Source organism: Trichosurus vulpecula, chromosome 3, assembly GCF_011100635.1.
Source record: "Trichosurus vulpecula isolate mTriVul1 chromosome 3, mTriVul1.pri, whole genome shotgun sequence".
NCBI classification, from domain to species: Eukaryota; Metazoa; Chordata; class Mammalia; order Diprotodontia; family Phalangeridae; genus Trichosurus; species Trichosurus vulpecula.
In genome coordinates this window covers 288973060-288997134 of record NC_050575.1, presented here as the reverse complement: position 1 = coordinate 288997134, position 24075 = coordinate 288973060, and the positions used below count along the sequence as shown (strand labels likewise).

Below are 24075 nucleotides of genomic sequence, written 5' to 3'. Positions count from 1 at the left end.
TTCTCAGCCTCCCCTCAGGAACCTTCTCCAGCCACTGCAAACCCCTGGAGGCAGAGATCCTTTACTGGTGTATGCAGTAATGCAACATTCACAGGCTCACGATCTCTGTCTGGAAGGAACCTCAGAGGTGACTGAGTCCAACCTCCTTATTTTAAAAATTGATTTTTTATTAATATGTTTTAGTTTATATAACATTTATTTCTTCCATATCCTATAACAAATAATTTTTTTTAAAGAGAAAGGAAAAGTTTCAGCAATCAACACATCAAAAAAAAAAATCTGACATTATAAGCAAAGTGCCACACTCTCTTGACCTCTGCCTCTGCAAAGGAGCAGAGTCTGCTGTCTCTTTTTTGGGGCCAAGCTCAGCCTTTCAATTTCAGAATGTTCATCTTTAGTTGTTTTTTGGTGGTTCTTTCCATTTACATTGTTGTAGTCATCACATATAATGTTTTTACTTTGCATCTGTTTCATGTAAATCTTTCCCAGTGCGTCTATACTTACATTCATTTGTTTCTTAGAACACAATAATATTAACAATAATAATTAATAATAATAGTAATACAGTCCATATGCCACAATTTATTTAGCTATTTTCCATAGATGAGCATTTACTTTGTTTAGGGAGTTGCTGTTTTATTTTTTGTCTAGAAGTGGAATCTCTGGTCCTCTCTGGTCATTCTCTAGTCACTCCTGTTGCATAATTCCAAATTGCTTACGAGGATGACTACCAATTCACAGCTCCACCAACAACATATTAGTGTGCCTATCTCTACACAACCCCTCTAATATTAACTATTCTCATTTTTGGTCATCTTCGCAGATTGGCTGGGTGTGAGGTCACCCTCTTCATTTTAAAAAAAGAGTCCCAGAGAGGTTAAGTCACTTACCCAAGGTCACATAGGTAGTAAGTGGCAAGTCAAGATTAGAACTCAGGTCCTGTGACTACCCTGGAGCACTTCCACTGAAATGTGCTTGCCAGATGTCAGTAAGGTAGATTTTAGTGTAAGTAAGGTAGATTTTAATGTGTGTTATTATTTCTTAGAGTTCAGTTTCCCAGGATCTATGGCCCTAAGAACCTCAGTTTCCCAGGATCCGTGGCCATAACAACCTCAGTTTCCCAGGATCTGTGGTCATAACAATCTCTGTTTCTCAGCTATTAGATATGAATTTCCAGGCTTATGGTTCAAAACATCTCTACCATGCTTGCGCAACATTATATAAGGATAAATAATATAAACATGTGTGCTGAAATTGTAAACATCCATTGAGACTGCGCAGTGAGATATAGGGATGAGGTGATGTAAACATGTGAGGCTACTGCTGGCAATTTGCGTTCTTTGTCTGATGCCCTATAAAACAGGTGGTCAGTTTTCAGTGAGTTGGGGAACCTTTACGGTTGAATGCACAAGCTGCCTTGATCAGCTCCCATCAAGGATTGGGAGGGGGGAATCTGTGTTTGCCTCAACCAGCCCCCATTGAGGCTTGAGGGGAATTAGGGGAACCCTTTAGGGTTGGTTGAATGCACAAGTTGTGCCTGTCTCAACTGGCTCTGTCGAGACGTAGGGGTAGTTGCCCCCACTACTTGCCGGCCCCTTTGAGAAGGGTAATTAGGGAATACTGTAGGAGTTTGTGGTGCTTCTGTTACCAACAATACTGTGTTAGAGAAAACTAGACTAGAATAAAACTTATTATTAACCCCTTCGAAGCTGTCTTTCCTGTCTGACCAGATCAAGAGCAAACCTCTTAGAGGCTGGAGTCTAAGCCTCCAGTGTATTATTTGTCTAACACCAAGGTATACGGTAGAGGCTGTCACCTGCAGCAGAGAGTCTTCAAAGACAAGCACTGGCTTGTGCCTAGGGTTCGAGACAGCAGGATTAAACATGATGGGAACAACAGTACTGTATGCTCACTGCTTTATGGTAGCAGATTTTTTTCCCCTCTCTTTTGAGATTCATGATCACCCAGTGAGGGGTAGGGAAGATAATATTATCTCCATTTAAAAGACGAGAAAACTGAGTCTGAGAGGTAATGTTCTTCTCTTTAATTTGCTTTAAATTGGTCATAATTTGGGTGTTTAGGAAAGTGTTCTAAAAGTATTATTTTATCCTAGTAATATGTGGCAGAATCAAAAAGAGGTAAAGTGGAGAGGATTCTGGGAAGATGGTGGAGTAGGTCAGAAAATTCCAAGCTCTCAAGATTTTCCCCCACAAAAGAGTTAAAATAGCACCTTAGGGCAAACAAAGCGTGGGTGGAGACAAAGACGAATAGGGGCACAACTGGGGTCTTCCTGGGACCATTTGAGAAGATGGGAAGAAAAATCCCAGGACCAGGTTTGGTCCCTGCCAGGAGGAAACACCTCCAAGCTAGGTTCCGTTTTAACAACTCACGGCAAGCTCTAGGCTTAGTTGGTTAGAGAGGCTGCCTCATTCCCAGCCACAGGAACTTTTCACCCCGGAATGGTGAGGGGGGTTGGGCGTTTGAGCCCGGGGAAGATCGGGGGAACCTCTGCTGACGAGGAACTCCAGACCCAGCTGTGCTGCGAAGAGCAGTGGGGGCGAGAAGGAACCAGCACACGCCTGGTGAGTGCAGAAGCAGTGGGGCAGAAAGCCCCTGGCTGTGGGCACTTACAGGAAGTGGAGTTTGGCTTGAGTTCCAGGCTAGAGGGGAGAACTGAAGATCTGGGGCAAGAGGCACCATTTCCCATACCCCAGGGCTAGAGGTGATTACAAAAATCAAGTTATTACCACAAGAAATGCACAGGCAAAGGAGAAAGAATCCAACCATAGAAATCTATCATGGGAATAGAGATGACCCGGGGTTCATCTTCAGAGGAAGATATTGAAGTAAAGAAACCCCCAAAGAGCAACATCAAATGGTCACTTGCCCAAAAAGAATTTATAGAAGATCTTAAAAAAGACTTTAAAAATCAAATGACAGAGATGGGGAAAAACTTAAAAAAAAAATCCAAGAAAAACAAGAAGGTTATGAAAGGAAAGTCAACCAATTAGAAAAGGAGATCCAGAATCTCAAGGAGGAAAATGACATCTTGAAAATTAGAATCGGGCAAAGTGAAGCCAGTGAAATTATAAGAGATCAAGAAATAATTAAACAAAACATGAATAATAAAAAAATAGAAGAGAAAGTGAAACATAAGAAAAACAACAGATTTGGAGAATAAAGAAGAGAAAACATAAAAAAAATTGGAGTAACTGAAAGTTATGATTAAAAAAAGAATCTTGATACTTGATATTAGAATAATGTGGGGAAATAGAAATAGAAAAAATCCATTGAACACCACTTAAGAGACATCCTATGAGGAAAACTCATAGAAATATCAGTCAAGTTCTGAAACCCCCAGCTCAAGGATAAAATATTAAAAGCATCAAGATTAAAACAATTCAAATATGATGGCACCACAATTAGAATTACACAAGACCTAGCAGCAGAGACAGTCAAGGACCGCAGGTCTTGGAACACAATGTATGTAAGAACAAAAGACCTGGGGCTCTGGCTGAAAATATCATACCTTGCAAATTTAAGTATTATCTTGAATGAAAAAAAAATGGACATTTGATAAACTCTCAGACTTTCAAGATGTTCTCTAAAAAAATGCTGAAATTAATAGAAGATTCAACATACGAGAACCAAGAGAAACAAGGTACTTATCAAAGACTGGCTATAAGGAGTTCATAAGGACAGACTGTTTACCTTTTATATAATGTAAAATGTATGTCTAAGATTCTTATTAATAATTAATAATTCATAAGAAAGGGGGGGGTAAACCTGATTATGATATGAATTTAAAAAGTAAAACCATTTAGAAACAGCTAAAAAGAGTAATTATTTTATACAAATGAGGTACAAGAGAAAGAAAGGATACAGAAGAGTTAGATGGAGGAGGAGGGCTGGTAGTTCTGGTAACCTATTTTCATCAGGAATGGGTTTAAGAGGGAACAATACATATATATTTAGAAGAGTATAAAAGTCTTCTAAATTTAGAAGAAATAAAATGGTAGGGGTATAGAGAGGGGGGAGAGGACAAGGAGGGATTTTTAGAGGGGAGAATGAGCGAATAGGCAAAAGCAGGACATAAAAAGATGTTTAGATTTATGGGAATGAGAGGATAGGGGAGGGATCCTTGGAGGGGGGTAGGCAAGTAATAGGAGGGCAATATGGTTGGCAGAAGTAAAGTAGAGGAATCAGGAGGGATAGGAAACAAGAGATATGCACAAATACAAAAACAAAGGGTATGTTTGGGGAAGTATATGTCTATATATATATGTGTGTATATATGTATATGTGTATGTATACATCTATAGTTATAGAGAAACATATCTAAACTTTATTGTAGCCTACAGGGGGTGGGAGGGGGGAGGGAAAAAACAAAGTAAAAAAGTCACAGCAGAGAACAACAGAAAACTCACAAGGAAGCAAAGATGGACAATTCTTTTTTTTTTTTTTTTGCAGGGGGGAAGGCAGGGCAATTGGGGTTAAGTGACTTGCCCAAGGTCACACAGCCAGTAAGTGTGTCAAGTGTCTGAGGCTGGATTTGAACTCAGGTCCTCCTGACTCCAGGGCCAGTCCTCTACTCACTGCACCACCTAGCTGCCCCAAAGATGGACAATTCTGAACATAATATGTATTATTTATCATATATGCTTTCTTGAAATGAAAATCTATTGTTATGTATTTTGAATCCTCATGTTCTGCTACATATGAATGACATGTTTTTTTTTCTTTCTCACTTTGTATTTAAGTTTATGGTATGTTTTATTCCTTTATTCTGTATTTGTGTTCTGGCCCTTGAGTCTAAAATAAAATAAAATTTGAAAAAATTAAAAAAATTAAAGTGAAAAAGAGGTAAAGTGAGTTAGGAGGAGTCTAAAGAGGTAAATATTAGCAGGGCCAGATAGAATCTCTATGGTATTGTGATTCAGAACAACTACATGCAATGTTTCTCCACCAAGGTTCCCTTGCGATGTTTCACCTGGGTTTTTTGGAGGCTAGGCTAGTAGTGCACAAGTTCTGACGGGTGCTCACTCAACTGGAAGTGTTTTGAACATCAGTCCTATACTGACAGATCATATAGTGACCCATCATATGAAGACTTGCTGAACTAAATTAAGAGAAAATTTTCAGTCATAGCCATCTCTCAAACACAAGCTGTGAAGCTACAAAGAAATTGTCTTCTCAGATAAGTAAGCACTTTGAGAGCAGGAACTGTTTAACATTTGTCTCTGGATTCCCAGCACCTAGCACATTGTAGGCATTTAATAAATACTTTTTGATTGATTGGTAGTACAGGGCAGTAGAAAAAATTGGATGACCTGGCTTTGAGCACTGGCTCTGCTATTGACATCCTACATAATCAGGACCAAGTCACTTCATTTCTCTGGTCTGTGAAATAAAGGAGTCAGACTCCAGGATCTGGGACTTTTAACCTTTTTGGAGTCACTGTCCCTTTGGCAGTCTGGTGAGACCTATGCACCCCTTCTCAGAATCATGCTTTTTAAATGCACAAAATAAAATGCACAGGATTACAAAAAGAAACCCACTATATTGAAATATAGTTGTCAAAATATTTACAAAAACAAATTTGTCACCCCAGGTTAAGAACCCCTGGACCACATCATCTCCAAGATCCCTTGCAACGTTCCTATCCTAGCATTGGGAGCACCCAGCCTAACAGAACCATCGAAACTTGAGAAATCTAAGCGGTGGTAGAGTCAGTCTATCAAGCACCCCAGGAAGGCAAGCTTCCCTAAAAGATGGTATCTACTGGCAGCCTCCCCCCAGCAGCAATATGAACATATGTGCAAGCAGAAAAGAAATTTGACTCACCAAGGGTATCCAGGAAGCATCTCCACCATGAGCGCCAATGAAGTAGAGGAAGAGTAAGATGGTCGTGGCCACAAAGCAGAACACTGACACGAACATGACCCAGCCCTGAGCCAGTGGAAATGGTACTTTGGAGGAGGCCACCAGAATCCAGACCAAGCCTCCAAATATCTGCAAGGGAAACCAGGAGGGAAGAAAGTGTCACATTGCAGCCTGTGAATTGGGCAGAGGCATTGGAAGGATCTAGGAACTCAGAATTAGTAGGAATGAATGGACTTTGGGTCTTGTGGGTTTGAAGGGAGGTAAAGAAAAGACAGAAATTCTCCCTTAAAATGCTTTATCCTCCCCAGTTTTGAGTAACATAAATTGCTTGTCTTATCTTTGTTTTCCTTATTCTCTGGTATTATCTGCTTATTTGGAATCCCTCCTGCCCAGAGGCCAACCCTGTGATTTCATTGGTATAGAGAATTCCTGGGAGGAAACTCTTTCTAGCAAAGCGGATCAGCACTTACTCTGCAAATGAAACTTTTTGAGTCCCTGCCCTCAAGGAGGTTGCTGGAAAGTCATTTCCTTCTAGCTCTGTCTGTCCAGTTCTTCCCATCTTCCTATCTTCCCAGGGCTCAGTTCAAATGCTATCTCCCTGCTCTGCCTTCATTACCCAGCTGGAAGTGAGCATAGCACTTTGTACCTCTTCCTGGATGATTGTCACGTGTGTTAGCTATCACTTCCAGCATTCACGCTATTCCTCCCTTTGTTTCTCCTGATAGAATGTAAGCGCCTTGAGGGCAAGGATAGTTTTACATTGGAATTGATTGCATGACACGGGAGACCCTGGCACAGGATCGCCCAACATGGTGTGCCCACATCAAAGAAGGTGCTGTGCTCTATAAGCAGAGTAGAATTGAAGTAGCTCAAAAGAAACGTGAGATGCACAAATTTAGAGACATCTCCACTTCAAATGCTTGGGTGGACAATTTGTGCCCGACCTGTGGTAGAGCCTTCCCAGCTCATATTGGTCTGATCAGCCACAGAGGGACACACTGTACCTTGATTCCAACATAGTGATTATTTTAGTCCTCTTCAAGAATGAAGGACAACAACCAGTGTGTGTGTGTGTGTGTGTGTGTGTGTGTGTGTGTGTGTGTGTGAATTTGGTACAATAAAGTCTACACTAAGGAGATTTCAGTACTAGAGTTGGGTTTTACCCATAGTAGGCACTTAATGGATAGTTGAATAGATTATGTGAAGTACAGAAAAAGATGAATTCCATCTCATCTGGAGTGCTATGTAATGGAGAAAATTCTTTTGAGCACTAGAGAAAAACTCTAAAGAGATATACCATTTAGACCAGCAGGCACTGTGGTCTTCATAATTTAGAATGAAAGTATCTAAATACGAAGAGGGAAGAAAATATTAGTTGGATTGAATACATGCCTAGTTAAAATACATATATATATTTTTTAAAAAAGTAGAACTGAGACTGCATTGGTATAAGAAATTTTCCAGTGAGGAAGTTCTTCTTCTTTCTGCAATTCATCATTTTATTTTATTTTTTCACATTTCAATTTATTTGTTTTAGTTTTCAACTTTCACTTCCACAAGATTTTGAGTTTCAAATTTTCTCCCCATCTCTCCCTTCCTTCCACCCATGACAGCGTGTATTCTGATTACCCCTTCCCCCAATCTGCCCTCCCTTCTATCACCATCTCCCTTTCTCTTATCTCCTTCCCCTTTTATTTTCCTGCATGCTAAGATAGATTTCTATATCCCATTGCCTACGTATCTTATTTCCCAGTTGCATGTAAAAACAATCTTTGACATTTGTTTTTTTAAAACTTTTAGTTCCAAATTCTCTCCCTTCCTCCCTCCCCACCCACCCTCATTGAGAGGGCAAGCAATTTGATATAGGTTATGCATGTGTAATCATGTAAAACACTTCCATAATAGTCATGTTGTGAAAGACTAACTATATTTCCCCTCTATCCTATACTGCCCACTGTTTATTCTATTCTTCTTTCATCCTGTCCCTCCTCAAAAGTGTTTGCTTCTGATTACCCCCTCCCCCAATCTACCTTGCCTTGTATTACTCCCCCTCCCTTATCCCCTTTCCCCCTACTTTCCTGTAGGGTAAGAAATTTCCATATCCAATTGAGTATGTATGTTATTCCCTCCTTAAGTCAAATCCAACGAGAATAAGTTTCACTCATTCCCTCTCACCACCCCCCTCTTCCCCTCTACTATAAAAGCTTTCTCTTGCCTCTTTTATGTGAGATAATTTACCTCATTTTACCTCTCCCTTTCTCCTTCTCCCAGTACATTCCTCTCTTGCCCCTTAATTTTATTTTTTTAGATATCATCCCTTCATATTCAACTCACCCTATGCCCTCTGTCTCCAACTACTTTAATAATGAGAAAGGTCTCATGAGTTACAAATATCATCTTTCCATGTAGGAATGTAAACAAAATAATACAACTTTTATAAGTCCCATGTGATTTGTCTTTTCTTTTTACCTTTTCATGCTTCTCTTGAGTCTTGTATTTGAAAGTCAATTTTTCTATTTAGCTCTGGCTTCTCAAGAATGCATTAAATTCCTCTCCATCATTGAATGTCAATCCCCCCCCCCCACACACACACACATTCATTACACTCAGTTTTGCTGAGTAGGTGATTCTTGGCTTTAATCCTAGCTCCTTTGACTTCTGGAATATCATATTCCAAGCCATCTGATTCTTGATGTAGAAGTTGCTAAATCTTACGTTATCCTGATTGTGGTTCCACAATACTTGAATTGTTTCTTTCTGGCTGCTTGCAATATTTTCTCCTTTACTTGGGAACTCTGGAATTTGGCTATAGTATTCCTGAGAGTTTTCATATTGGGATCTTTTTGGTGGATTGGTGGATTCTTTCAATTTCTATTCTACCCTCTGGTTCTAGAGTATCAGGGAAGTTTTCCTTGATAATTTCTTGAAAGATGATGTCTAGGCTCTTTTTCTGATCATGGCTTTCAGGTAGTCCAATAATTTAAAAATTATCTCTCCTGGATCTATTTTCCAGGTCAATTGTTTTTCCAATGAGATATTTCACATTGTCTTTTTTTTTCCATTCTTTTGGTTTTGTTTTATAATTTCTTGATTTCTCCTAGCTTCAGTGAGCTTTTAGACCTCCTTTTCCATTTGGCTGATTTTGCTTTTTAAGAGATTCTTCTCCTCCTTGGTTTTTTGGACCTCTTTTGCCATTTGCCCTAGTCTGTTTTTTAAGGTGTTATTTTCTTTAGTACTTTTTATGTCTCCTTTACCAAGCTGTTGACTCATTTTTCATGATTTCCTTGTGTCACTTTCATTTCCTAATTTTTTCTCTACTTCTCTTACTTGATTTTCCAAATCCTTTTTGAGCTCTTCCATAGCCTGAGACCAATTCATATTTTTCTTGGAGGCTTTGGATGTAGCAGCTTTGACATTGTTGTCTTCTTCTGGTTGCATGTTTTGATCTTCCTTTTCACCAAAGTAAGATTCTATAGTCTGAGTTTTTTTCTGCTGTTTGCTCATTTTCCTATCCAATTACTTGCCTCTTTAACTCTTTGTTAAGGTAGTGCTCTCCCTATCTTCCAGTATGGAGGGTGCACTGTTCTAGGCTTCAGGGTTTTTGTGCAGCTGTTTTCAGAGATACTTCTAAGGACCTGTAAGTGGTATGATCTAAGGAGAGGTGTGTGCTCCTCCCCTGGCCTGTGCTCTGTTCAGTGAGTGACCACAAGTACTCTTTTCTGCCCTGGAACTGTGAGGAGGGTTCCCTCTCCACTGCTGCCTGAAGCTCTGCTATGCCAGTATGCCTCCTCACCCCAGGACCACCACTCAGGACTGTGACCCAAATCCGAGTATGGGCAAACCAACACAATCCTGCCTTGGTCCCAGCAAAGAGATCCCTGTAATTTCCTTCTGATCACTTGTTTGATCCCCTTACCATTTGTGGGCTGAGAGCTCTGGAAGCAGCTGTTGCCACTGCTGCCACTGCTGCTGCCACCTCCCTAGGGCTGTGCTGGGGCATGGTCTGGTCTGTGCTCCTCTCTCACCCACTTTCCCACTGACCTTCTAAATTGTCTTTGGACTTGTGAGTTGAGAAGTCTGGAAACTGCCTCAGTTGCCAGTGATTCAGTCTTCCGAGGCTTGCTTCAGGTTTGCTGGGGCTCTGTCTGTGCCAGCGAGGCCTTTGCTGGACTGCGCTCCTCTCCCAGCCTGATGCAACAGACCTTTTCTGTGGACCATTTGGGTTGCCTTGGGCTGGAAATTTGTTTCACTCTGTCTTTTTGTGAGTTCTGCTGCGCTAGAATTTATGTAGAGTAATTTTTAACAGGTATTTTGAGGGGTTTGGGGAGAGCTCAAGTGAGTCCCCACTTTTACTCCATCTTGGCTCTGTCCCACAATTCATCATTTTAGAGAGTTGTCTTGGGGACACTGGGAGATTAGATGATTTGCCCAGGCTGATACAGCAGTATTTATCAGAGGTGGAACTCGAAGTTGGGTCTTACAGACTCATAGGGTTGCTATGCCAACCTGCTTCTCATTAAGTAAGGCATTGCATTTTCAGTGTTCTAACTAGCATGGTTGATGTGATTTGTTCCATTCTGTCTTTAAGAAAAGCCCAACCACTTCTAGCTCAAGTCACCACAGCTGATGTGACAAGGTAGCCGTTGCATCCCGCTTGCAAACAGGTCTCTTTCTAAAGCAAACATAGCTTAGAACAAGAACAAGAAAAGACCCAAGAGAGCTTGATTCTAATAGTCCACACAATGAACAGTTAAACTCCCTTGGGTGTAACCACTAGAACCTTACTTAATGAACAAAGCATTCATTTAGGACTAGGTTCCCACCCAGGTTTGTACATCTTATGGCTCATTTAGGTGTGGTGATTTTGGGGTAGAATTATAGGTTCATAGGATTTAAAGCTGAAAAGGACCTTGGACATCATAAACCACAAACATAATTTCATAGGCAGGAAAACAGAGGTCAGCAAAGTTGAGTGACTTTCTCAAGATCCCACACCTAGTGATAGAGCCAGGATTTAAACTCAGGTCTCCTAATGCCAAATCCAGGGTCTTCTCCCCTACATCGGGCTATCTCTAAAATAAAGTAATAGTAAATCAACAAGTATTTGTCAACAGTCTCAGACACTTACTAACTGTCTGACCTTGGGCAAGTCATTAACCCTGTTTGCCTCAGCTTCCTCATCTGCAAAATGAGTTGGAGAAGGAAATGGCAAACCACTTTAGTATTTTTGACAAGAAAACCCCAACTGGGGTCATAAAGAGCTGGACACAATTGAAACAACAGCTATGGGCCAGGCACTGTGTTGAGTGCTGAGGATAAAGGAGAGACTATCATAAACAATGAACTGCCCACCATGAAGTACTGCTTGTCCCACTGATCTTTGTGTGACTGCATTTATTCTGTTGCCTTTCAATCCTTTTTGGATCTGCTATGTGGCTTCAAATTCTTTCCAATTGTTCTTTTACGCCCATACACTCTATAGCTCGTGAAAAGTGAGAAGCCATCCACAAACTTGACTGTGATTCTAATTTCACTTATTTCCTAAAACTCCTGTTCACCTACGACTTCCATGGGTGCTTTGCACATAGTAAGTACTTTATTCATTCATCCATCCATTCATGGGTTAAGAAACTTGAACTATTTGAAATTACATTGACAGCTACTTCAACTACTAAGAATGGGTTATTTGAATGAGCCAGCCTTAATATCTTCTCCCACTCAGAGCTGATGTCAGTGGGATACTTCCTTTCATTAGAGTTATGCGGAAATTTTTACATTACACATATGATAATAACATTCTTCCAGTGATGCTGTATGGCAGTAACTCATTGACTAATTCTTCTCGAAGAAATAAAGTTGTGGGTCACCCCAGGGTGAATGAGGAAATATAGAATGGTGGTGGATAGCAGTAGCACATGTCCAACGAAAATTTGTGAAGAAAGACTGCATAGTGTTTTGGATAAAGAACTAGCATGGGAGACAAGAAGATCTGGGTTCAAGTCCTGCCTTTGATGCTCATCAAATTATTTAACCCCTCAACATCCTAGTCAAAGCTTTAAGACTAAAGAGCAGAGAAAGTGCATTGGTAGAGGGAGGTTCCTGAAACAAGAGTTTTCTGTATCAATGACATCACAGGTCTGGTTAAAAAAAAAAGAATTGTGCAAATGCATAAAGGATATTATCAGGCAGATGTTTGACTGTAAAAAAAGATAAATCGGTCATGATATACATGATCTACACAATGGCCAAGAACACGGCACACAACAGAACGAGATATTCACGATGACCAGCCCACATGTGTGTAACGTTAAAGGTTCTAGAGGAAGGCCCCTCAGACTGCCAAGCGGAGGATTTCTGGGAGAACCTAGACAAGACACAGAATGGGTAGGCAGGGATGGGCTATATATAATCTGCATTGTTGGAGAGAGAATCTACACCAATGTGATCAATCAATCAAGTATTTATTAAGGTCCCATTAGGAACCAGAGTGCAGCTAGGTGGCACAGTGGATAGGGCAGCAGGCTTGAAGTCAGGAAGATAAATCTTCCTGAGTTTAAATCTGGCCTCAGACACTTACTAGTTTATGATCCTGGGCAAGTCACTTAACCCTATTTGCCTCAGTTTCTTCATCTTTAAAATGAGCTGGAGAAGAAAATGGCAAAACACTTTAGAATCTTTGCCGAGGAAACCCCAAATGGGGTGATGAAGAGTCAAACAGGACTGAAAAAGGACTGAACAACATAGGAACTAAGGGCTATGCTATGTTCTAAGAATAGAAAGACATAAATGAGCCAGTCCCTGTCATCAAGGGGCTTACATTCTACTGCATAGAAACATGTTCACAGATAGGTAAATACAAGATCTGTACAAACTAGATACACAATAACAGGGGACACTATTTGGCAAAATTAGGAAAGGCCCCTTGAAGGAAGCGACATTTGAGCTAAACCTTTAAGGGAGCCAGTCCTTCCAAGAGGTAAGAAGTAAGGAGAGAGAATATTCCAGATGTGCAAAGCTGTGGTGACTGGATGACTGATGGCGTCTTTGACAGAAACAAAGAAATGAAAGGAATGATGAGTTTAAGGTGAATGAGAACGAGTTCTGTTTTGCACATGTTGAGTTTGAGATGCCTATGAAATATGCAAGTGGAAATGTTAAGTATGCAGATGAAGAGACAGAATGAGAGAGAGACACACACACAGAGAAAGACAGAGAGGCAGAGCGAGACAGAGAAGGAAGGGGGACACACACATACAGAGAGAGAGAACGAGAGAGAGAGAAAGAGAGAGAGAGAGAGAGAGAGAGAGAGAGAGAGAGAGAGAGAGAGAGAGAGAGAGAAAGAGAGAGAGAGAGAGGGAGAGAGCTGCATATTTAGATTTTGGAATTATTCACATAGAGATGATAGTCTAATCCATGGGGACTGATAAGAACAACGAGCTTATATGACAGGGAACTGGGGTCCACTGATGATTCATCAAAGGAGGGAGAGACGTAGCAATAAGACAGGAAGGATGATCATAGAATCGGATCTGGAAGGGACACTGGAAGCCATTGAATTCAACCAGAAGAGAACAGTGCCACATCAAGGTGAAAGTATCCGGGAGGGAGGGTGGTCCATAGTATTAAGTGTTGCAGAGGTCAAGGACAAACACTTGGAACTGATGAGATCACCAAGAGAGTATAAAGAGGGAAAAGGAGGAAAGATTCCTTGGATACGTAGATCACGGATCCATTAAAGTATAGCCACAAGAGGATTCTGGGAAGATGGTGGGTCAGAAAATTCCAAGCTCTCCAGATTTCCCCCACAAATGAGACAAGGTAAGGGCATCAGAGCAAATGCAGAGTGGATGAAAATGGACAAGAGTTGGGGCAGAACCATGGTCCTCCTGGGACAACCAGAGGAGAATGGAACAAGAATCCTAGGACTGAGGTTTGGTCCTTGTGAAGCGTAAACACCTCCTGGCTAGCTCTGCTGAAACAGGAAATGGGTGAGCCCTGGGGCTAACTGGGTTGGGAGGTGGACTCCACCTGGTCACAGGAATTTTCACCTCTTGGACAGTGTGAAGAGTTGGTGTCTGAGCAGGGGAAGACTGAGGGAACTTCTGCCTATGGGGGACTATATATCAGCCATATTAATCAATATTGTTTTAGACCATTTAAAATAACTAGACAGTATAAGGTTGGAATAATGCTGTGGTGTAGGGAATTATGAGTTCATGATTTAGAAAAATATGGAAAGACTTGGACTTATGAAGGAAGAGGTTATTCACCCTCAGAGAAACAGAGGACAAATTAGTATAGTACAGTCTTACATAAATGCATATGAATGTATATATATATATATATATATATGTGTGTGTGTGTGTGTGTGTGTGTGTGTGTAGGATTATAGATATCTAGGAGGAATATGTATATTTGTATGTAAGTATATGCATGCATGTCTATATGTATACATAGATATTTTGTATATTACATGTATGTATGCATACGCATATATACACATATACATTCATACGTGTATACACACAAATATATAAATATATCTGAACTTAATTGTAGACTTCTTGGGGAAGGAGGGGGAGGAGGGGGAAGAAGGAGAAAAAAAGAACAAAGTAAAAAGTGCACAGCAGAGAACAAAATAAAACCTCCAAAGAAGTAAAGATGGATAGCTCTGAACACTATGTGTAGTATCTATCATATAGGCTTTCTTGAAAGGGAAATTTATTGCTTTATATTTTGAATCTGTTCCTCTTTATATTTTGAATCCTCTGTGCACCTGGCAATGGTTTTTTTTTTCTTTTCTTATTTTGTATTTAAGTTTTAGTATTTAAATTTGTTTCTTTTTTCTTATTTTATATTTAAGTTTAAAATTTTAAAAAATTACAAAAAAAAAAAGTACAGCCACAAAGTTAATGCTGTGTAGCTTGGATATAGGCCCCCTGTGGATTCCCTAGTTGGAAGTAAAGTTAGATACAACAAAAATGACAAAAGTGACCTTTGTGCTTTCAGATTTCTTTGCAATTTATCAGAATGCTTTCATACACGTTATCGCATTTGTATGTGAAAGTACTTTGCTACAGCAGCTCAGGACTGATATTAAGAACACAGCAATGGGGTGTTTGCTGGTAAGCCTACGTCCACAATGAAATTAGAATTCAGTTACCCGTTTCCAGCTTTTGGTCAGCTTCTCTGGGAGGGGACATGACAACGTCAACAAATGCTTGGATCACCAAGAAAGCATTCACTAGTGTTTTGGAAGCCATAGCATTCTCAACTGAATTGGGGAACAGTGTCTACAAATGGAGGATCAAAAAAATCCTATAACCTATAATCAGATTTTCTGCTTTCTGGACACAATAGGTTTCTAGTCAAGAAATGAAAATAGCCGTGTGCGTGTGTGTGTGTGTGTGTATTCAGATGGGTGGTGTTCCCCAAGCGGGAAGAAGCTAGAAACAAAATTCTCAATCTATGTGTATTGAAGTGTGTATATATTTGTGTAGCCATTTGTTTGTTTGAATTAGCATCCATTTAATTCATAAGAGTTTAGTAACTGCACTTAGGAATGACTTATTTCATAAGCATCGGTAAATTTCAGTATAATTTTTCCTAGCAGAGATGAGAGTCATTTATTATTTTTCCCTGCAGTGACCATTATAGATCAAGGCATAAGATTTTATTGTAAGCTAATAAATGACTACCCTCTATAATAGAGCTACAAATAATGGGAATTGCTATTTGTTCTTCCCTGTTCCAGGACTTAGCTCCCTTAAATCTATTTATGCAACTTTTAAATATATTTATTTGTGTCATATTGGTTTACACATGAGAAAGCCACCCCCCCCCCTCACTTTTGATCTTTGCAAAATGTTCTACTGGAAAGATGATACATGATATTTCTGCCAAGATGTAGACATGATTCATAGCTAATGCTGATAGCAGAGAGGAAGAATTAGGAGATTCATGAATTGTGCTTCCATTTACAATTCCAAAGCTAATCATATAAACTCATGAAAACTCCTTACATCTCAAAAGTCTTTCACTTCAGGCCTCTGCCAATGCCAGCTGCTGCCTCTTAATAAGCTAACTCTGTATGAGTATGGTGGCTTTGAAGAGTAGGATGCCCACAGGATGTCCAAAGATCTGCAAGCTACTCAGGAAGCCCTTTCTCAGTCTTTTGAACGTATTCTTGCTTTACTATGAGCAACACACTGCGTTTCTTGGCTCTGGGCATTTTCAGTGGTCATTTCTCATGCCTGGGATCCTTTCCTTCTTTGTCTCTGCTTCTGGCTCTCCTGGCTTCCTTCCAGTCCTAGCTAAAATCCCATTTTCTACAGAAAGCCTTTCCAAAAAACTCTAATGCCTTCCCTCCGTTGATTATTTCCTATTTATCTTATATATAACTTGTTTGTACATACTTGCTTGCATGTTGTCTCCCTCACTAGATTATGAACTTGAGATTACAGACTGCCTTTTAACTTTTTTTTTGCTCAGCAATTGGTACAGTGTCTGGCACGTAGTAGGCACTTAATAAATACTTATCAACTGACTGAGTGACCATTGATTCTACCTGGATAATTGGCAAATGCTTCTTATCTATTTTCATCTCGACACTTTCCCCAACAAACAAACAAGACCTAGAACTGAGGAATGACCGAGTCCTCAAAAAGGCCATACTTTATTACCCAAGAATGACTAGGCCCAAATATTTGAGCTGGATCAAAGCAGACCTAAAGTTAATATGGGAGTCACCAGTCTAGAGAAGAAAATAAACTACCATATTAATTCACATTTCTAAAATGCTGTACAGTTCATCAAACAAACACTTCCTCACAGCTGCCCCATGTGATAGGCATTGAAAGTACAGTTATCCCCAATTTGCAGATGAGAAAACAAAGGCCCAGATAGGTTAGGCTAATTACCCATAATCACAGAGCTAGTAAGTGTCGGAGCTCAAGCATCCTCAAACTTAAGCATCTGGACTGCAAATCCAATGCTCATTCCCACTCTTGTATGATACCTTTCAGCAGGCAGCTGGGTGGCTCAGTGGATAGAGCCTCATATACTTTTAGTTGTGTGACCTTGGGGAAATCACTTAACCTCGTTTGCCTCAATTTCCACAACTATAAAATGGGGATAATAATAGTACCTACCTCCCAGGGTTGTTGCATCAAATGAGATGATATACTGACCTTAGCAAATATACCCCTCTAAATGTCTGATAGAATTTTAACGCAAAAATATCAGCCTATCAAAATGTCCTGCCCATCAAATTCTTATCCCTCTCAGGAAGGGACAGAGGCAGCTTTAATTTGGCAAGTTTGTTATTCATTTCATACTTAAATATCCAGTCCAATCCAGTGGTTTGGCTGGTGACTACAATGTTCAAGGTACTCTGCCAGGCATTGGAGATAACGACAAACAAAATAAAAACCATTGCCTGCCCTCAAGGAACTTACATTCTACTAAGAGATAAACATGGGAACCAATCGATATGACCATTATGATTTGAGATGGGAAAGAGCATTAGGAACTAGGAAGAATCTCGAACATGCTTCCCATAAGAGGGGGCACCTGAGCAGAGCTTTGAATTAAGCAGGTATTTTAAGAGGGCCAGGTAGGTGGCACAGATAGAGTGCCAGGCCTGGAGTCAGGAAGACTCATCTTTCTGAATTCAAATCCAACCTCAGACATTTACTAGGTGCGGGACCCTGAGCTGGAGAAGGAAATGGCAAACCACTCCAGGATCATGGCGAAGAAAACCCTAAATGGGGGTCACAAAGAGTCAGATGTGACTGAAAAACAATTTTAAGAGGAGGTAGAAAGGAAGGAATACACTCTAGACATGGGGGACAGTCTATATGATGACAGAGTGTCAAAAGATGGAAGGCAGAGTGGGAAGAACATTGCCTTGACTAGAACATAGGGTGCATGAAAGGGAGAAATCTGTAGTGAGTCTGGAGAGGTAAGCTAGAACCAGCTTGCGTAGACTTTAAATGTCAAGCTAAGGCTTTTGCATTTCATGCCTAGAGGCAACAAGGAATCAAGGAAGATTGCTGAGAACAGGAGTGACACGTAGAATGGCAGAGTTCTATTTCCCCAGAGCACTCCTCCTGTATAGAGTGCCCACGGTGGCCATTAAAACAAAACCATCCTTGCAGTCACAGAATTAGAGGAAAAAAGATTTGCAGAAGGAGCATTTGATGTGGAGTCAGAAGACCCAGTTCAAGGCTCAGGTCTGCTGCTACCCAAAGTCAATAATAAGACCTGGGAAAATCACATGACTCAACTTTTCCTTACTTATAAGTTTTCTTACTTATAAAAAGTATCATCCCTGTCCTATGTATTTTACTGGGTTGTCATGAGGATCAACTATGATCATGAAGGCAGTATGGTAGAATGGATAGAGTGCTAGATTTGTATTCAAGAAGACTTACTAGCTATGGGCAAATAACTTTTAATGCCTCTGAGCCTCAACTTCCTCATTTGTAAAATGGGCATAAGAATACCCATAGTACCTAATTCAGACTAATTATGAGTTTCAAATGAGATGATAACAGTGACTACCCTAGTTCAAGGCCTCATCATCCTTCCTAATCTCTCTCTCCACTTTTACTCTCCCATTTCCAATCTACCCTCTACATTTTTACTCAGATAATCTTAATGCCCACAGTTAATCATATCACTCCCCCATTCCAAACCCTTCTGTGGCTCACTATTATCTATAGCAGAGCTGTCCAAAATGCGGCCTGCCTACAAGCATAGAAATTTACATAAATGCTTTAGTAAAGGAAACAGAGCTCTCACTAAAATGGCAAATCAAAATATATTGTCTGTCGTTTCAATAAAAACCTAAGGTTGGACAGCCCTGGTCTATAGTATAAACTGTAAACTCTTTAGCCTGGAATTTAAGGCCCTCCCTAATCTGGCTCCTGTCTGCCTTTCCAGCCTTCTCTCCAATACTCTTTCCTTCACTTTATGTCCCAGACAAATTGGACTATGAGCTGTTTCCAAATGCATCACACCATTCACTTCCCACACTCTCAGACAGGCCAATATCCTCCTGCCCTCTCTCCTTTTCAGAATTCTTCTCTTTATTCGAGGCTTAGCAAAGATACCCTGTCATTTTGTTGAAGCCTTCCCTGATCATAGATTTTGACTTAGAGGTTGTCTAGTCCAATCCCCTCATTTTGTAGATGAGGAGTGACTCAAGGAGGTCACGTGCCTTGCCCATTATCTGTTTTTTCCTCTTCTCAACTTCCCTATTACTGGTGATGCCACTGCCACCCCACCAAGTATCCTTGATTGCAACCTTGGTGCCATCTGGAACTTTTTACTCATCCTGTATATATCCAACCTTGTTTCTGTCGCTACAACCTCATGCCCCTTCCTCTTTGCTCACCCATCCAACACCCTGGTTCGGGTCCTCATCACCTCTTGCCTGGACTATCGCAGTAGCCTCTTGCTTGGCTTCTCTCTTTCAAGCATCACCAAAATCCAATCCATTCTTCAAAGTCATTTTCCTAAAGTTTAGGTCTGATCATGTCACTCTTCTGTTCAAAAAACCCCAGTGGCTCCCCATTGCCTCCAAAATCAATTTCTCATGACCTGTCTCTTTGTTAGGCTACCAGTCTTGTTTCCTTTCTTCCCCAATGGGATCCAGTCATATCTGCTGCCTGCTCATGATTTCATACATACACACTCTAGCTCCTGTTTCTGATCCTTTGCACTAGCTTCCCTCCATGCCTGGAATGCTCTCCATTCCTCATCTCTGTTTCTTGGAATGCCTGGTTTCCATCGGTTGGCCTTGGTGCTCAAAGAGGACCAAAATGACGTTGCTATGTCAGGGTCAAGGTACAAAGTATCCGACTGTGGCTGATCAGACCAACACAAACTCAGAAGGCTCTACCTCAGGTTGGGCACAAAGAGTCCCTATGAACATTTGGAGTAGAGATGTCTCTAAATTCACACATCTCATGTTTCTTTTGAGCTATTGCAATTCTGCTTTGCTCACAGAACACAGCACCTTCTTTGATGCAGGCACACCATGCTGGGGGGTCCTTTGCCAGTGTCTCCCATATCTCAAAAGTGTTTCAAAAGTTCTTTAGAGAGACCTTGAAACTGTCCTCGTATCATTTCTTCTGACCTCCATGTGAGCATTTGCCTTGTATGAGTTCTCCATGAAATAGTCTTTTAGGCATTTGAACAACCTGATTAAGACTTAACTGAAGTGCTCTTTTCTATGTGAAACCTTTCCTGATCCTCCTACTTGCTAGTGCCCTGTCTCCCCAAAGTATCTTATGTTCATTTTGTATATATGATATGTAATCTTATATATGCACACGTGATCTCCCATTAGAACAAAAGTGCCATTTGGTTGGGCACCATTCAAAATTAGTCCACCACATAGTTCATGTGCCCATTATTTCTTTTCTCAACTATAGCCTCCTAATGTTTGGGAATCTTAACTCAGCATGAACTGCTGGGACCAAAAGCTTGTTTTAGGGGCAAAGGGAAGGATGCCACCCCACCTATGTCTGTAATGGGAACCAAGAGAGAGTACAAATATACTAGCTCACCATAGAGAGATAAGTCACTGGTTTACCCATATGAAGTCAACTTTATTCCAGATCTCAGGATAACCCTAGCCAAATATTTGTTAAAAGCAGAGAAGATAAGGGTGATTCAGAAGGCTCATTCCTTTCCTTCTACACCTAAATGGCACTGGGCGGTGGAGAGAAGGCTGGACCTAGAGCCAAAGAACCACAGAATCTCTGAGATGAAAAGGACCTCAATTATCATTAAGTCCAATCCATACCTGAAAGGAATTTCCATTATAACAGTTGACAAGTAGGGAAAGAAGTGGCAGACCACTTCAGCATCTTCGCTAAGAAAATCCCATGGACAGCACTGGCATGCTATGGTGCACCGGGTCACGAAGAGTTGGACGGGACTGAACGACAACAACATTATTATTTGGGCATCGTATGGGCTGGATGGCCTCAGAGGTCCCTTCCAACTCTAGGCCATCTATGATTCAGTAGGCCAGATTTTCTCCTGTTGCCACCATTCTCTAGCTACTCCCCAAATCTCTTCCATGATGGGAAGAGAGAACAAGTTTTCTCAGACAAGCAGAAAACACCAAAGTACATCTTTTGACATAAGGAAGTATTTAAATGTTTTGGATTGAAAGTGTTTACATGTTGAGCCATGGGCGTCATATGGAATAATGGCAAATAAAATGCACAATCTCAACAAAGTAAACTATTAAGCAGAGTCAAAGCTACCTTTCTGAAACATGATAGTAAAATCTCTAATACAAGGGGATATCCTCTAATCTAATCCCCTGTTTTTCCATTAAAGAAATGAATCCAGAGAGAGGAAGTGACTGGAAGGCAAGGGACATTCAACTTGATAGGCAGCTGAGTGGTTCAGTGGATAGAGTTGTAGGCCTGAAGTCAGGAAGGTCTGAGTTCAAATCTGTTTATAAAATCAGGGTAATGACAGCAGCTATGTCACAGGGTTGTTGTGAGGATCAAATGAGCTAATCCTTGTAAAGTGCTTAGCACAGTGCCTGGAATATAATTGTTTTTGTGTGTGTTTGTCCTTCATTCTTGAAGAGGACCATGACATCAAGGAAATGATGACATGACTTACTGTTGACTTTGATTTCAGTGAGGGAGGGCTGTGCAAGGTTAGCACTTTCTCCTCCAAAGCCATCTGGGTCCAGTGGCCTGATATTCACCAGGATGACTGGAGATGACCCAGGATGCAATGGGAGACCCTGGCCCTTTCATACTAAGGTCTTTTCAGGTTCTCACTTTGAGTGAAGTAACGCCCATTCAGTAAACAGGACTCTTTAAGAAGTTAATCAAGGGATGGTTTTTGATTATGGGGGCCTTTAAAATCCTCACACTCTTGATATACAGGTGTTTCCATAGCCCAATTAACCTAAAGCAAAATGCACTTTCTTCTACAATTCCCCAGGTAAGTTTTTTTTTTTAATTAAAGAAATTATTCTTTTGCTGAATTACTTGTGTAATATGGCCACTGGTTGTCTCTGCCTTTAATGGGAGCGTTCTGGTGTGGCTTCAGGTGCTAATTTTTGTGGGGGGCAAGAGAAGGATTCTATGCCATGATTCCCTTCATTACGTCTCACACTGCGTTTATATCTTAATTGTTTTGGCCGTCATGTTAGTGGCTCTTGCATGGTCTGAGGAACAGAGCATTCCATAACAGATGGGCTTGGGTTATAATGTGCATAACTGATGGCCCCAAACATTGACAATGAAGCTGGAAAAAGCAGTCAGAGGCTCTAGAGTCAGAGCTCCCAGAGACCTCAAGAGCCCTGTTACACTTGAGTAACTGCAGGAAAAGTAGAGTTTTAATGGGGTTTTTGCTCAGCAACTTACTTCATTCAGGCTGTGTCTATGCAAGCAAAATTCAGAAGTACCAAATAGTTTTAACTGAAATATCCAGATAATTATAGGGTCTTGGGATAGGGAAAGATAAAAATCACTTCACCACCATACTTTATAGGTATGTTCTTTATGGAAGGAGTTTTTTTCCCCCCAACATGGCTGACTTTTTAATCATAGCTAGCATTTATATTGTGCTTTCAGGTTTGCAAAACGCTTTATAAATATAATCTCATTATATCCTTAAAGAAGTCCTGGTCTACTACATGCTATTTATTATTTGTTGTTGTTTGTGGAGTCGTTTCAGTCATGTGACCCCATTTTGGGATTTTCTCAGCAAAGATAATGGAGTGGTTTGCTACTTCCTTCTCTAGCTCACTTTACAGATGAGGAAAAACTGAGGTAAGGATGGGTAAGTGACTTGCCCAGGGTCACACAACTAGTAAATGTCTGAAGCTGGATTTGAACTCAAGAAGATGAGTATTCCTGATTCCAAGCCCAGTGTTCTATCAACTGTGCCACCTAGTTACCCATAGGTGCTATTTTATCCCCTTTTTATAGAGGAGGAAACAGTCAAATAGAAGTTAAATGACTTGCCCAAGGTCACATTCTGACTTAACTAGAACTCAGGTCTTCCTGATTCCAAATCTAGTACTCTCTCCACTGGCTTTTAGAATATAGCACATGTTGAAATTGAGATTGATGATCAGAAAGAGAGAAAAACTGATTGACTAGGCTAAGGCAGAAAAAGATTGATCGACTAGCCTACTATTCCAGCAGAGATTGTTATGCTACTAGCACTGTTATGAATAATAAATACGGTATTAACCGCCCCCCCCAAATGGAGTAGAAGGGAACACAAAAAAATTTTTTGAAAAGTTTAAAAAAAATTAAATTATAAATAGTTTAGAATTTGAGGTTTTATTTTGAATTTTTTTCCATTTTGTTTACTACATTGTGGATACTTGTTAAGATTTTTAGAACAGGGCAGCTAGGTGGTGCAGTGAGTAGAACACCGGCCCTGGAGTCAGGAGGACCTGAGTTCAAATTCAGCCTCAGACACTTGACATGTGTACTAGCTTGTATGACCCTGGGCAAGTCACTTAACCCCAATTGCCCTGCTCCCCCCCAAAAAAAACCAAAAAAAAAGATTTTAAGAATAATTTTTAATTGTAAATTTAGGACTATTGGGCCTTAGATCTCAATAGAATAGAAGAACATAATAAAAGGGATCTCAGAAGCCATGTAGTTCAGCTGCTTCACTTTACAGATCATAACAGTGGCTAGCACTTCTATTAGGCATCCAGGTTTGCCAAGCTCTTTGGGTTATCTCATTTGCTCCTCATGACAACCCTGGGAGGTGGATACTAGGCCCATTTTACGAATGGGGAGACTGTTCAGAGACATGATGTGGTCATATAGCTAGTAAGAGTCTGAGGCAGAATTTGAATTCAGGTCTTCCTGACTTTAAGTTCTGTGCTGTGTCTACCTAAGGAGATGGAGGCTAAGTGGCTTGTTCAAGATCATCCCTTAATTACAATAATTTACAAACAAAAATTATAATTACAAAAAAAGATTACAAACAAAACCAAATATAAAGCATTATAATAAATAAGAGGAGGGAGATGGAAGGTAGGAATGGTCATGGGATCGTCTTACAGAACAGGAAAGATTTGAACTGGTTCTGAATGATGGATAAGATTAAGACATGCCAAGAGGAAAAGGAGGTGAATGGAAAGGTGGGAGCAGGGATTCAGAGGTTAAAAAAACCCAACCC

General features: G+C 40.5%; 1 protein-coding gene across 2 annotated transcripts in view; it reads right to left on the bottom strand.

Annotated features, from left to right (window-relative positions):
- MAL (mal, T cell differentiation protein) overlaps positions 1-24075 on the bottom strand; it is a 49442-nt gene that overhangs the window by 11033 nt on the left and 14334 nt on the right. Inside the window, exon 2 of one of the 2 annotated variants that reach the window (XM_036751164.1) lies at positions 5845-6012. The exons of the other annotated variant lie outside the window; for it this stretch is intronic. Within the exon in view, the coding sequence (XP_036607059.1) occupies positions 5845-6012 (168 nt within the window). The remainder of the gene's footprint in view (positions 1-5844; positions 6013-24075) is intronic. 2 annotated transcript variants of the gene reach the window in all.